Here is a 16,342-nt window from a genome sequence, read left to right as displayed (position 1 = left end):
GTGACTCCAAGCAAAACTGCTGAACAAACCATCTCCACTGTGAAACATGGTGGTGGCAGCATCATGCTATGGAATGTTTTTCTTCAGCAGGGACAGGGAAGCTGGTCAGAGTTGAGGGAAGATGAATGGAGCTAAATACAGGACAATCCTGGAAGGAAACCTGTTGGAAGCTGCAAAAGATTTAAGACTGGGAAGGAGATTCCCCTTCCAGAAAGACAATGACCCTAAACATATGGCCAGAGCTACAATGGATTGGTTTAGATCAAAGAATATTCATGTGTTAGTATGGCCTAGGTCCAGACCTAAATCCCATTAAGCATCTGTGGTAAGACATAGAAATTGCTGTTCACATATGCTCTCCATCTAATCTGGATGAGATTGAGCTATTTTGAAGAAGAATTGGCTAAAATCTCAGTCTATAGATGTGCAAAGCTGGTAGAGACAGACCCCAAAAGACTTGTAGGTGTAATTGCAGTGAAGGGTGACCCTACAAAGTATTGATATAGGGGGGCTGAATACTTTTGCACATCACACTTTTCATGTATCATTTTCCTTCCACTTCACAATTACCTGCTACTTTATGGTAGTCTATCACTTACAATCTCAATAAAAATACATTTAAGTTTGTGGTTGTAAGGTGACAAAATGAAAAAATTCAAGGGGTATGAATACTATTGCAAGCCACTGTATAAGACTAGGAATATCTTTCTCTCTCAGCATGCTGTTCAGGATGACCGAGTTTTATGGCTGACATAAAAGGTTAGATTAGATATTGATTTCAGAGAAGAGTCACATCACTTTTAGCTGTCTAAGAAAATCTACTAGCAAATTGGGCCCCTCTTGAGCACTTAAAGGTTGATTTACATATCCATAAAAAGTTGGTTATCTCTCCATGGGTCCATCAGTTTAAGGACATAAAGAAACGTTTCCAACAAAGGCTTCTTCATGGCACTATTATTGGTTTAGGCGGCAATAATGACAGAACCCGATAGTCTTCCATTAAATAAAATAGACAGTGCAAGCACATGAACCAAAATTCATCCTTTTACAGCAATACATTACACATTACAGCATAGCACAGAATTTAACAGATGCTGTTTGAAAAAAAAAAAAAAAAAAAAAAGAAGCACGCTTTCATTATAAAGAACTCTGAGGATCTGTAAGACGTACAATACTTTTGTGGAAGGAAATAATTTGCTCTGGGCGAAAGAAATATAACATGCGAGGATACTTCTACTCTGACAGTTTGGGCATGCTTACAAATCAAAATAGTTATCTCACACAAGAGCTGCAGAAGGTCAAGAAATATTATTCCAATGTGAACACAAATCTCAGTTTTACCTGCAGCAATATACGTAGAGTGTCATTTATGGAGATTGGTGTATCTGATACCTCCCTACAATCCTTGTACTCATTCACACTTGACTGAACTTTTATTAAGCCTATATCTCTCAAGAAGTGTTCGCAATTTAATAACAAAAAATATTAATACATATCTTTACAAAACTTTGGGCCATGGATCAATGTATTATTTAAAAACCTCTAACAAATTCTAAGAAATTGTGACATCTTGACAGCATATTTGTCTAATTTATAACCAGGTGAACACATACTTTTCCAGTTTTCGAGAAGAGACTTGAGGGGGAAACACATATTTGTATCCATGTGTCCCACATATTTATATCAGACATGTCATTAACTATATAGATTCCATATCAGATCGCCAGAATACACAGAATAGACCCCAGATGACATTCTCAAAACAAATATAGACTTCAAATTCCTTATATACAGACAGAAAACCTTCTAAAAAAAATGCAGACCCGAATAACACAGACGCCAAATCAGTTTCCATATAATATAGACCCATCCAGACTCTAGTATCAGCAACTTACATTAGCAGCAGTATTAGCAACATTCAGGCTAGGGTCGCATGTTGCAAACATGTAGCAAAAAAAAAAAAAAAAAAATACTGCATTTTACAGTACCAGCAAAGTGAATGATTTTCTGGCTAATCCCATCCACACATTGGGGTTTTTTGCAGAAGGTTTTTTTTTTTTCACATTTTTTTAAAATGCAGAATGTCAATTTTACCTGTAGAAATGCTCGCATTTTCCCTATAAATTTAAAGCTAAATCCCTATGTAGTGAGCCACAGCAAAAAAAGTACTGGCGAAAAAACTGCAGTGTGTCCGCTGCACATACTTTTTCACAATGTGTGGATGGAATTCCCTAGAATCCCATCCATTTTGCAGTGACTGTAAGTTGCTGGATTTTTCAATAAAATGTGATTCGTTTCTGCAGCATTTTTTTTTACAGTGATTTTTAGCTGCTTTCTGCATTGTAGGTCCTTCGCCTCACACAACTGAGATTCAGCCATGAAACTCGGTCCATGTGTTAGCCAGATTTACCAGCCAGAACAATATGCTGGGAGAGGGACTCCAAGCATAACAGCCATCTATGCTACTAGAAGTCCCTGCACCCTAGTGACAAACTGTCAAACATACCGACTATGGATCACTATTAGGCTATGGCCACTGGAACAGGTCCATAGTGAAACCTGCAGTTGACCTGACTGCAGCACAAAAATAGACTAAATTCTCTGCTTTTGACAGAAACTTTCAGCTGCAATTCCACGGTGTTTCCCAAAACTGTTATGCTTCTGGAAATCGCAGCATGTCAATTATACCTATGAAAACACCAGTGGTTTCCCTATAGGTAAAATTGATGTAGAAACCTCTGAGAACTTTCTGTGACAAGTGCTGCGGGAAAAACTGTGATGCATTGATGCAGTTTTTCCCACAGCGCTTTTTTGCTGTGGGACACTACATGGGGCCTTAGCCTTACACTACAGATTTTCTCTGCAGAGTATGGATACAATTTGTTTATATCATACCCACTACACTTGTACTGTACTTCACAGAAAGGCCAGCTGCTGGCAAATCCATTGCAGCTAACCAGTTGCAAACTCACGCTGTGTGTTTCTGGCCCTAAAGGGGTTCTCTAGGATAAAAACTAATCTCTACACTAATCTAAAAGCCCTCTCCCCATCTACTTTCTAAATAACATAATTTATCAAAAATGGATAAACCATATGACTGCCCCAGGGACATTTGCTGGTTATCTGGTGACGATCCGTTTCCCAAAATGGAACGTCACTACTACTCCCCCCCTCCATCATACTTACCTCTCTTCCTTCCAGGATTCCTCCTGCAGGATGGCTCCTCCCTCTTTTCTGACTGCCAGCATGCGCTATTGACCTAGCGCTGCTCTGTGCTCTGCAGCCTATAATCCACCTCTAATTGATTATCAGATGTGATCATCTCTATAATAGTGGCCTCACACAGTATATTATTACATAGCGGCTCCACACAGTATAATATACACCCAACAGTGACCCCACACTATATGAAATGCTCCCAAGAGCCCCTCCCCCAATAGAATATGCTTTGGAAGAGTCAAACTGCTTCAGGCAAACCACAAAATTAATTTTTACGAATATTTGTGAAGTTCAGCCTCCCAGTTTGTTTCTGTGCAATTATTCTACTCTGGGGTCTCCTCCAGTATAATAAATGGAGGCCCAGAGTAGAATAAAAATAACAATCATTTATACTTATTTTGCCTCCCCTCTCCTGGGTGTATTTGCTGTGACTCTCTCCAGCATCCTCTTTTGGCCTCTCTATCCTGGGACTGGAATTGGGACTCACCGGTCACATGGGGAGTGCCCAAGTAATAATATCATTACATCTCACTTTATGCCCAACCACAAGCCTCAGCATTGCCCATCAGCTGCAAGCCAAAAGATCTCTGAAGAGGATGCCGGGGGCTGTTGGAAGCCCAAAAGAAACGAGTATAAGTGTTGGTTATCTTTTCTCACTTTTCTACTGGAAAGAACACAGAAACATGTACATGCATCACATAATTCCCCTTCCTATTAATGGCGTGCAGATCTCTGCTGCTGGAAGTGTATAGAGGAGAAGCGGTTGGGGAATCAAGTTTTCCACAACCACTGCCATGGTGTTGCAGGACCCTGGCCATCTCTAGCTAGGCCCCATTGGGCCCAGTCATGGTCGTATCACCTGCGATTTACCATTGTGTATAGCCATAATGCACAGCTCCATATTTGTCAAAAAAACAAACACAAAGTATCAGCACAAACACCTCATACCAACTGTCCAACACAGGGTTGGATGGGGTGATGATTTGGGCTTGTTTTGTAAAGCACCTCAGTCATTGAGTTGACCACAATCTCCTCTGTATTCTAGAATCAAATGTGAAGCCATCAATCCAAAAAGTAAAATTTGTCCAAAACTGGGTCATGGAAAAGGACAATGATCCGAATAACACCAGCAAATCTACAACCGAATGGCTGAAAAGGAAAAGAATCAATATGTTGCATAGACCTGGTCACAGTCCAAACCTCAACACAAGTGAAATGCTCTCACTGGACCTTAAGAGAGCTGTACATACACAAGTGCCCACACACCTCAATGGGCTAAAGCAACTTTGTGAAGAAGAATCAGAAAAAATTCCTTCAGAATAATGTGAGAGACTGATAAAGTCAAACAGAAAATGATTACTTCAAGTTATTGCCGCTAAAGGTGGTTCTATATGCTATTGATTCCATGGGTTTAGTTAACTTTCCACACATGGATTTTCAACTTAAGATCCATGGGGTCAACTGATAAACTTCAGGCTAAGGCTCCACGTAGCATCCCGCAGTAAAAAAAGCGGAAAAAGGAAAAACCATGATGGCAGTGCATCACAGTTCTTGCTGCAGTGATTTGCACATAAAGTTTGCAGAGGTTTCCTCTGCGGACTTTCTGCTTCAATTATACCTATAAGAAAACCGCCAGCGCTTCCGTAGGTATAAATGACATGCTTTGATTTAAAAAACTGTTGCATATCTGCTGCGTGTATTTTACCGGAAAGCGGGGCTGGGATTCGCTAGAACGTGAATATGTCACAAAGCTCTGATAAATTTCTGGAATGATGTATAAAATAGTGCTATTACATAGGTTTCAACAATATTGTGAACCCATCAGACACACATCGCCAGCCCAGATGATAATCAATGTTTTGTTCTATAACACAATAACCATTCTACTAAACACAAAGAATAAAAGTTCTACTCCAGTGTCTCTGCGACTGCTCTAACAGGTCAAAAGAGCAATACACTCTTTCCCAAGAATATATACACAGTGTCCACACCCTTGATAATGATACAAAAGAAATACAAGGGAATCTGAGCAGCCTATGAAGGAGATATACAATCCACCTTATAAAAAAAGACACTAATATGCATTTTTCCCCTATCAAAATAGCTGGGATCATCAAGAGGTCGCTAAATCAAAGTCTAAGTCTGAACAAAATAAAAATCTGTACTCTGTATCACGGTACTCTGAGAGCCGCCGAGCATGGCAGCTGCCAGGACATAACAAGGCCACGCCCTGATCCTCCCCCGTGGGACGTCACGTGCTCTGAATGGTCACACCTCCATCAGTCACTAAGGAGGCTCAGCCAGGCATCATAGAAAACAAATGATGCTAGGCCCTGTCCTCTGCAGGCTGTGAAACACAGCACAGGCAAAAGAAGCAATGCACATCTATATGCAGGGCAGTAACAATAGCAATATGTCCATAAGTGACACGGGATGGATGGATTAAACAAATCAATATAAATATCGCCAAACATATGTAATGGAGATAGACAATTGAATGCAAAGTATTGAACAATGCAGAATATGTGTAAGATAATTGGATACATACATGGAAATCAGCGGGATATACAGTACATACAGTCGACTCTCGATTTAACGTATCGGTATATAACGTACATAGGCTATAACGTATATTTTCTCAGGTCCCGACTAATCTACATGTATTTTTATCCCGTTATAACGTAATATGGTTTGCATATAACGTACTCTTTTTTGGACCCCCGCAGCCAATTGCAAGCCACATATAACGTAGAACGTTGTGTACAGGAGGGTCCCAACCAGCCAATCGCATGCATTTTCTGCCGCGTATAACGTAGTACGTCATACGTGCGAGCCTCTGACGAGTCTCTCACCACAGTGCCCTCTGGGTAGATTAGTTCGCTGGAAGGAAGTCGTACGTGTCTCGTGTCGTGTGAAGTTCCGGTTTTGGTTGTTTATTGGCGTCGGAATGCCTCCCAAAAAGAGGACTAAGCTTACTGTGCAGCAGAAGGTAAGCGTGACATGGAGTTGCACACTGGTAAAGATGGTTTTGTGTTGATTGCATCGCGATTTCATTACTGTACGTGTCTGTTCTCATCGATCAGGTTGAAATCATATGGGAGTTGGAAGGCAACTCTAGCCTCAGACAGACAGATCTCGCAAATCGCTACAATATGCCTCTGACGACGGTCAATACCATTGTGAGAAACAAAAAGCATATCCTAGAGCAGAGCGAGAAACTCGGGAAGATGTCAGGAAAACGTTCCAAATTCCGCAAAGCAAAGCATGAGGAATTGGAAAACATTTTTATGAAGTGGATTAACCAAGCACGAGCTGCCGGAATTAATATTGATGGTTCGGTTGTCAGGGAAAAGGCAAACACTTTAGCAGCAAAAATGAATGTGAAAGACTTTGTTGCTTCCAGTGGCTGGTTCACGAGATTTAAGGAACGAAACAGTCTTTCATATTGTGTTGCTGCTGGCGAAAGTGGGGCTGTAGATGTGGCTACTGTTGAAACTTGGACAACAGAGCAACTGCCGAAGATTTTAGAGAAATACGACCTAAAAGATGTCTTCAACACTGATGAGACTGGCGTATTTTTTAATTTGATGCCGAATCGCACTATCGCTGTAAAGGGGGAGAAATGCCACGGGGGCAAAATGAGCAAGGAGAGGATCACCGTACTCGTTACCACCAATGCGGACGGCTCGGAGAAGATTCCTATACTGGTGATAGGCAAGTAAACTAAAATTACAGTACAATACTGTATAAACGAGTTTCACTAAATTTAATTTAAATGTTGAATTACTGTAAATTTGCCTTGCAGGCAAGTACAAGAAGCCACGTTGTTTCAAGAACGTACGCACACTGCCGTGTGAGTACAAAAACAACACCAAAGCTTGGATGACGGGCGATTTTTTCGTGCAATTTTTGAGAGCCTTCAACGCAAAGATGGGTACACGCAACAGGAAAGTGGCCCTCTTCCTGGATTGTTGCCCCGCGCACCCACAAGAAGTGGAGGGTTTACGCAACGTAGAACTCTATTTTTTCCCGCCTAATTGCACAAGTAAATTGCAGCCACTCGATTTGGGTGTAATTAAGTCCCTCAAGTACAATTACAGGCGTTTGCTCGTGCAGCGGGCACTTGCGCTGATGGAGCGCAACCAATTGGATCAGTTAAAACCGGACCTTCTCCAGGCCATGCACTTCCTGGTAGCTTCGTGGAACAAAGTGACCCCCGCTTGCATCAAGAATTGTTTCCAGAAAGCAGGGTTTGAAAGTGCTGGAAACCACACTCAACCTTCGGAGCTAGAAGCAGCTGGAGCAGCAGTGATTTTGGATCAAAATGAGGAAGAAGAAATGGAGCAAGCAGAAATCCCAGGTGACGCCGAAGAAGTTATTGATACACCAAGCTGGGAACTCATCGCAGGGTCTGGTTTAGATTTCGAAACGTACGCAACCATGGACGATGAGGTGATTACATCAGAAGTGCTTTCTGTTGAGGAAATATACGAAAACGAGCAGGAGGAGGAGTGTATGGTTGAGGAACCAAATTCTGATTCTGAAAGCAGCAATTCCGTTTCCGAAACAATCGTGCCAAAATATTCTGATGTTCTCGATTCATTTCAAAAGGTGAAGACTTTCATTAGCGCTTTTGATGTTGGTGAACATATCATTAATCAGGTAGCAAACGTCGAGAGTGTGCTGTATGGGTTGCGCACCAAAGCTGTGCAAAAACAAACCCGTATTGAGGACTTCTGTCCTAAAAAGTGAATGATAAGGTCACACCTTGTACATACAGTACTGTATAAATAAATGTAAATAGTTTTAATTTGGCTTCTGCGTTCTGAGATTCTTACATTCTGCGTTATGTGCATGACACGCGCATGTACGTACAGTAGTTTATAGGGCCGAAAAAGGTGCTATCGTGAATAACGTAGTCGGGGTCCGGCACAGTGAAATACGTTATATACGTATAACGTATTCGCCTTATAACGTATTTTTTTCCCCGGTCCCAGCAATACGTTATATCGAGAGTCGACTGTAGTTCTCACTAGGTGTATAGGGAATTTTTGCAATACATCCTGTATTTTTTTTAACATGGGGATCCCCACATTCGGTCCTCAGTGATGGCTAAGATGATCATGCACTATGCATATCAAATGCATGTACTATAGGGTAATAAAAAATATATAGAGTATTCTAAATCTATACCAGGAGACCCATCCAGGAGACTAGAATGATAATGACCCACATATATACCAGGGATAGACCCCCTCGTGTAATATAAATAATATGTAATATCCCTGAGGCTTAAACACTACATAGTACATGCAGAGTGGCTGGGTCTAAATACAGCATGTATACCATATATTATCGTTCAGACCCTGAGGTTTTCAGCTTTGAATTTTAAAAATCCACTGCTTCTTTCTGCAAAATCCTGCAATCAATATCTCCACGGCTCATATTGCTATGAATATTTTCAATAGCTTGAAAAGTGATAGATTTTGGATCTCCCTCATGGAATTCACAGACATGACGGCTAAGAGGTCTATCCTCATTCCTTCTAATGTTCTAAGACCCACCTCCTGAACTCTTGACTCGTTTTGCTGACATCATTTTTTGGACATGTCGCCAGGTACAACTACCCTGCCGTACAACAATTAATGAACCGTCAGATATTAAATTTATGGTTTGTCACAACGCTCTCAAATGTGCTATATTGGTGTACAAACTGGCACACCTTGCATCTTTTGGGATATAACAAAAGGACATACTTTTTGAATATTATGGGTGATTGAGTCCTTATAGACATATTTGCCATATAGTTACAGCTTTCCTGAAGCATACACTGCGAAGGCTTTTGTTGTTTGTTTTCCAAAAGCATACAAATAAATAGAAGAAACTGCGATATACATACTATGAAATATCGATTCTTTCTCCAAATATTAGACTGAACTCCTCCCACACTCAGTTTGTTATCACTAATAGAACCTGTACACAGAGTAGATGGCGTGTCAGCCTTAGACACAGAAGTCTATGCAGAGTGGAGGGGGAGGAGGAGGCTGCTGGAGTGAGATGGAATATCAGCCTCACACACAGTTGTTTATGCAGGGCGGGGGTAGGGCAGGAGAAGGTTGCTGGAGAAAGACAGAATGTCAGTCTCACAAATAGAAGTCTATGCAGTCCACAGAGCGGGAACAGTTGTTAAAAACAAAAGATATTTAAATACTAACATGCGGGGGTCACATGATTAGATCACTACCTGCAACCTCAATCCCTCCTCCTCCCTCCTCCCCTGGGTTCACTACTAGTTGTCTGTACGAAGATCACTATAATAGAAAAGTCAGCCCCCATAGTACATGTAACTAACTAACACGAAAAAGGGAGGGATGAGGTGGATAGACTTGAGTGCTAGATGCTGGTTCCAGTCTCATGAGTCAGAATCAGCACCAGCCAGGTAATTCGAGGTACCCTCCAAACCCAGGAGAAGTATTTAATCCTTAGTAAGGAAGAGAAAGGTATCTAGTGTAAAGCCCTTGGTACAGCAAATATGGGGATCCCATATATGTTTACATCACAAGGAGGGTCCAATAGCAAAACAATTCTTTAGGCAATGTATTCTCTCTCCCATTTGAGGGATCTGATCCTCCCTCTGATGTCAAAGGACATACAAAGAAGCAGAACTCTAAAACATAACATAAAATGGACTTAATGGCTTAGTTTGCCATATAGACCTAGAAATGAAGTGCAATGCGAGCTTCCCTCCCTGTGCTCCCTTTAGGTCCTCAGCAGAGTCAGTGCATGTTTTGTCCTTTTATGCTTCCAGCCAGAAGGAATGCGAGTCATGCACAGGCCTGAGCGCTGGAAACAAGTCGAAACAGTGTCACCTATAAACGTAGTGGGCTCGTGCTCAGTCAGAAGCCTATAGATGTTGTTATTTCAGAAATTAGCATAAAGCTATTACCACAAAATAATCTCAGCTTCTACTTTATTAATCGCAGAGCAAACAAAAGCAAACAGACCTGCATAGAGATTGCTACAGGGCACTGTACATGAAGTAAACAAGACTAAAAGAAATGGGATTTGCCACCTCTGCCCTTAATGTTATGACATGTTTATACAAAGCTATGTTCTACAAGCCGCTTAACACATTACCAGACAAAACTGTAATTATTTATTAGCTAATTTTTTTTTAGATTTACGGTTTATGGTTGTAAAGGTACTGTACCAGGAGATACTAAAGTACAGGGACTGAATGTTCTGGATTTCAGAGGTCCACAATTTTAATATATAGCATAAACTCTTCAGTTCAGTTAGAGAATCTAAGAGCTGCTTCACACACAGGAATTTGGAGCTCATTTTTAGGTAGATTCTGCCAAAAATCAGCATCAAATTCCCACTGGACTCTACTTCCATTTGTTTTCAATGGGAAGCAGTGACAGGAGCTTCTTTTCTTCAGCCACAGAACCCATGGAGTGAGCTATTCAGCCCAATAGTGGCAGATTTATTAAGACTGGTGTTTCGTACTCCAGTCTTAATAAAGGGCCAGACAAGTGCAGGCCACAGCTTATTTGTAAACCTTATAAACCTCATTAATAAGGAACACTACTGTAAGTCAGAATAGAGTCTACGCCAGTATAATTTATGTCAAAAAGTGTCATGATTTATAATGAATATATCGAGCCAAGACCAAGTGGCAAGCAAGGTGCAGAATGGAGGTGTGAAGGAAAGGGCCTCACATCAAATGTGCGCCACAATATTATGACATTACCACAATATTATGATATTATGAGAATATTATGAATCTCCCCCCATTAAGTTAAGGCCGCAGCAAAAAAAAAAAAAAGGATTGGGAGGAAAACCACGGCGTCTACGCAACACAGTTTTTCCACCAGTGCGTTTTGCAGACTCTCTGCTTCCATTATACCTATAGGGAAATCAAAAGCATTTCTGTAGGTATAATAGACCCTACTGGAATTTCCAAAACCACAATGGACTTGGAAATCAAAGTGTGTCTGCCGTGTGTATTTTTCTATATGTGGAAGGGATTTGCTAGAATCCCATCCCTTTTGCAGTGACTGTAAAACACATAATTTACAACACATAGGCCCTTGCCTAAAAGGGTTGTCCAGTTCATTTTTATTGATGGCATATAAACAGGATAAGTCATCAATAAGAGCAGCTACACCCCTTTCACTTCTAATTGACAAGGCTGCAGTTACACCACAACACGCCCATTATAAAAGAAATGATTGGACACCAATTAATGCCAGAAACCTATTAATTATTTATTGATTCGTTATGCTGAGGCCAACCACTTTAATTATTATTTAACATTCTGGCCAACACTGGAACCAGTACTTCATTTATATATACATCTATAATACTAATCAATGTTTAATGGACATCAAGTACACACTATATGGACACCCGCACATCACATCTACAGGAGCAGAATTTTTTGTCAGCCAGAAAAAGCTGCTTTTGGTTTTTGAAGCAGAATTCTATCCTTTTTTTAAGCCAGTTCTATTTCCTAAAATTTCTAGCGCTTTTCGAAGTGTTTACTTTTTTTCAAAGAACTGCCTCTAAAATCTCTTGGTTTTTTCTGCCATCCATTCATTTCTATGGGAGTTTCGGGGGAAATCTGCCTGATGTTAGGGAAGGGTGGTTCATTTTTATATTAGATGAAAAAAGATCTGCTAGCAGAAAAAAAATTTGCCACTGGCTCCTATTGAAATGAATGGAGGTCGATTTCAGGCATTTTTTGAAGCAGATTTTGAAACTAAATCTTCCTCAAAATCTGCTTCAAAAACTATGTGTGAACATACCCTTTTATGCTCCATGCACAAGTGGAACGGATGTCATCTGTGATTTTCACTCACCCATATGTTTGAATGAACTGACTGAGCCACAAATAAGGACAGGACATGCACCTTAACTTATGGCTCCTTTCTAAAGCCCAGAAACACATCTGTAAAGACCACAGATGCATGTATAAGGTCATAGAAATGAATGAGTTTGTACTTAGATCTGCAATCCAGATAAAAACTCTGATCGTCTGCATGTACCACACCAGAGTTCAGTGAGCTCTTTAGAATGAGCCATTCTATCCCAAATGTTTGTAAAGGCAGACATCATAGCTAGTGGCTAGATATCATACATTTATAGTGATGAAACAGAACAAAACACCTAAATTCAATGACTAAGAAGTATATCCAACGTCTTTTTTTTCCATAGAGTGTATATTTGATCACATAGACACTGTGCTGTAACAAAGGAATAAAACAGTGCTCCCATACTACAGTATATGCACATTCACTCACCTGTATCTATGAATGATGGCGTTAAAGAGACGACCGTCTCGCCAGCATGTGGTAAAATTTTCACATCGAATTCCACTGTGGCCTTCAGTAGCTTGCTGCGTCCAAAGAAGAAGCTTCTCTTTGGCTGACATATCCTCTGACTCTCCAGTAACATGGATGTCAGAAATCTGAAACAAAGCAAGTAACTACTATTACCACCAATTGTTCATTATATACTTAGGTAAATGTAAGCATTGTGTCAACAGAAAGCAACGTTGTTTTTGTTCTTCTGTTTCCTTATTGGAACAACATAAAGAACATTAAAGACAGATACGGCCAATGGAACCCCACAGAATTCTTTATAATACCCCAGTACGGACCTCATCACTCATGTACATAGCTTGTATTTTAATTACAGCACAGTGCTCTAAAGCTAAAAATGAACCTCTGAGGGGCCACACGGTGGCTCAGTGGTTAGCACTGCAGCCTTGCAGCGCTGGAGTCCTGGTGTTCAAATCCCGCTAAGGGCAAAAAACCATCTGCAAGGAGTTTGTATGTTCTCCCCGTGTTTGCATGGATTTCCATCCCATATTCCAAAGACATACTGATAGGGAAACATGTACATTGTGAGCTGTATGTGGGGCTCATAATCTACATTTAAAAAAATAAAAAAAATTCCCTGTTGTATGTAGAAAAACAAAACAACCCAACAATGTCTATATGCATTCGTCAAGTCAAATGTCCTCAGAATCAACAGTCAGGTAAATCCTTGTTCAATCCTCTACAGTGCAGTATATGTTTACATCTATATGGCATACACAGAATTTTACTACTGTTTGTTACATCTATAATCAGTCTGAAATGTGTGAGGTCAATCTATGTTAGCCCCAAGAAATCGCCGAACGTCAAATATGATGTAATTAAAGGAGTATTCCCACGTCACATACTCACCAGTCTTCGTTGCTGTGAAATCTTCTGTCTTCCGGCTTTGTTGCGTCATTGGTGGGGGGGGGGGGGGGTCACATATGCAAAGCCAAGCGGCGAGATGCCGCTGGCCCTGCGTGCGCGCTCATAGACCAGTCTAGCCTTCACAATGCGAATACAGACCCGGCATCCGCATCTCTCTATTACAGCGGATGCTGGGTCTGTATTTGCATTGTGAAGGCTAGACTGGTCTATGAGCGTGCACGCAGGGCCAGCGGCATCTCGCCGCTTGGCTTTGCATATGTGAATACAGACCCGGCATCCGCTGTAATAGAGAGGCGGATGCCGGGGAGTGTAGACGCCGACACAGATGCACAGATGCCGGCAACATCACTATGCTTCTGCCCTGCATGAAGCCAGCAGCAGCAGAAGCGATGCTGTTATTCCCCCCCCCCCCCTTCGGCCCCTTCCCCCCAAAGGGTAAACTACCCCCCCCCCCCCTCCAGGCTCGCTCCCATGCACTTAGCCCCTCCTCCGTCCCCCCTCAGAGCAGCAGATACATCACTTGACTTATGACCAGATAAGTCAAGGGATGTGTCCCAAAAAAATTAATAAAGTAAGATAGTGGACAAACAAAGCAGTTTTGCTGAAGCAATGTATTTAGGAAAAGTCTTACATTCACATTAACAAGCAGTATAGATAGGATCCTTGTGATGGGACAACCCCTTTAAGGCTGGGTTCACTTCAGTTGTTGTTTCAGGGCAGCTCTACATTGTTTGGGTTCCCTGACAGACCTAAATGATAGAGAGCCTGGTGCTAGTGTGAAACTAGTGTAAGTGGTGCCTTCTGGGCATTTGGACCGCAAAAAAAAACATAACTGTTATTTTATTTAAAATCAAATACCAGTTACATCCTATATTTCATATGCATTATTGCAGTCAATCCAACAGTCAGCCTAAGGCCCCACAGGGTTGCAGCTAAAGCGCTGTGAGAAAACCTGTGGTGAGAACGCTTCACGGTTCTTCCCGCAGCGCTTAAAGGGATACTATTAGTTAGACACAATTTTTTGTAGGTACCATGTCGGAATAGCCTTAAGAAAGGCTATTTGTCTCCTAACTTTCGTCGTCTTCTCCGTGCCGCCGTTCGCCTACAATCATCGGTCTTGTCGGTATGTAAATGAGTTCTTTCACAGCACTGGGGGCGGGCCACAGCACTCAGACAGCACTGGGGGCGGCCCCAAAGCTGTGAGAGAACTCTCTCCAGCGCTGCCTCCTCTTCTTCAGCAGCGTCATCTTCAGCCTCTTTTTCCGGCAATGGCTTGTAACTTCTAAGGCCTCGGGCCATGGGCAGAGCAGACTGTGCATGCCCACAGGCCACGAGAAAATGGCCACTTGCACAGTATTGTAAGCGGCCATTTTCTCTTGGCCTGTGGGCATGCGCAGTCTGCTCTGCCCAAGCAGCATTTCCGGCCTAAGGCTGAGGCCCCGCGTTGCGGAAACACAGCTTTTTTTGTTGCAGATTTTGCTATAGTTTTTTGAGCAAAAGCCAGGATTGGATTGAGCAGAAGGTAGAAGTATAAGAACTTCCTATAGCTTTCCCATTTCTTCTGTAGCCATTCTTGGCTTTGGTTCAAACAAACGCGTCAAAATCTGTGACAAAAAAGCTTTATTTCTGTAACATGGGGCCTTAGCCTTAGGCTGGAAAAGCTGCTTTTTCTGTTGGAGATGTTACTGCATTTTTTTTTTAGCCAAACCCATGAGCCAAAGCCTTAATAGGTCTTTGTGGGCAAATAATATTGATGATCTATCCTCAGGGCAGGTCATCAATATAAGATCGACAGGAAGTCAGAATGTGCACAAAGCGACAGGAAACAGTCCTATTCTCCAAGGTAACGTTCCCACCCAGGATCACAAGCTTAGTTCTCGGGTATTGTAATACAGCAGACTACTTTCTGGGACATCGAGGACCAGATAGACACAACACACAGATGGAACACCAAACTCCTGAAAAGTCAAGAAACCAGCATGTAGTCGTACTATGGGACTTATCAAATAAACCCCCCCACCCCCCACCCCTTCCCATGGTACAACACCTAGAAGCAGTCACATTGCATTATATTATCAATGGATGACATAATACATAAACACATCAGAAGAACAATTAGATAGCTAATACTAACCTATCTTGGGTAGGGGCTCTGTAAATGGCCATTAATGGCTACACATCTAAAGTTGCTAACTGGAGAGTTCGGCCTCCGCCCCCACATATTCATCTGAATAAAGCTACTTTCACACGCCATGAAAAAATAGGCCATGTCCTATTTTTACCTGTTTTCACAGATCCCTCAATATACTGAAATGTATAAGGTGCAAAACAACTGTGAAATTTGTGTTCGTGTCATGTAAATGTACCGATGGCTTTGCAGAAATCATTGTCACTAAAACAGCTTTATTCACAGGAATTAGTTTTCAGTCAAAGAAAATTCTGCAAGTAACCTGCCTCATGTGAATATACTGCTATACCCCTACTCGCTGATGATAAAATACATACCGCTGCACTTATGCAGACTGCTACCAACTATTTCGGGGGGGCGGTGAGCATTATGCACTAGAAAAATGATCAAACAACTGACATTTATTTCTAATGTTTCCACAACTGTATTTTACATTATTGCATCATATCACACTTTACCATATCTTTCTATAGACCCACACACGACAGTGATTTTCATGGGTTCTTGTGGGGACCATGAACCAAGGCCACAAAACTCAAGGCAGATTCTAATGCTGTCCATTTTGCAATCTGGACTCATTCAAGTGTATGGATCTGTGAAAGGCACAGACGGCACACATACACCATTGATGTGCTGTCTATTCTGTTTATCATGGAACCATACAAGCACATGTACATATAGC

At 41.5% G+C, this 16,342-nt stretch overlaps 1 protein-coding gene across 4 annotated transcripts in view; it reads right to left on the bottom strand.

Annotated features, from left to right (window-relative positions):
* The window catches only part of DST (dystonin), a 397,510-nt gene that overhangs the window by 214,462 nt on the left and 166,706 nt on the right, over positions 1 to 16,342 (bottom strand). For all 4 annotated transcript variants that reach the window (XM_075268370.1, XM_075268369.1, XM_075268371.1 and 1 more), the window contains one exon: positions 12,525 to 12,691. In XM_075268370.1, the coding sequence (XP_075124471.1) occupies positions 12,525 to 12,691 (167 nt within the window). The remainder of the gene's footprint in view (positions 1 to 12,524; positions 12,692 to 16,342) is intronic.

Source organism: Leptodactylus fuscus, chromosome 3 (assembly GCF_031893055.1).
Source record: "Leptodactylus fuscus isolate aLepFus1 chromosome 3, aLepFus1.hap2, whole genome shotgun sequence".
NCBI classification, from domain to species: domain Eukaryota; kingdom Metazoa; phylum Chordata; class Amphibia; order Anura; family Leptodactylidae; genus Leptodactylus; species Leptodactylus fuscus.
This window is presented reverse-complemented; position numbering and strand designations above follow the sequence as displayed.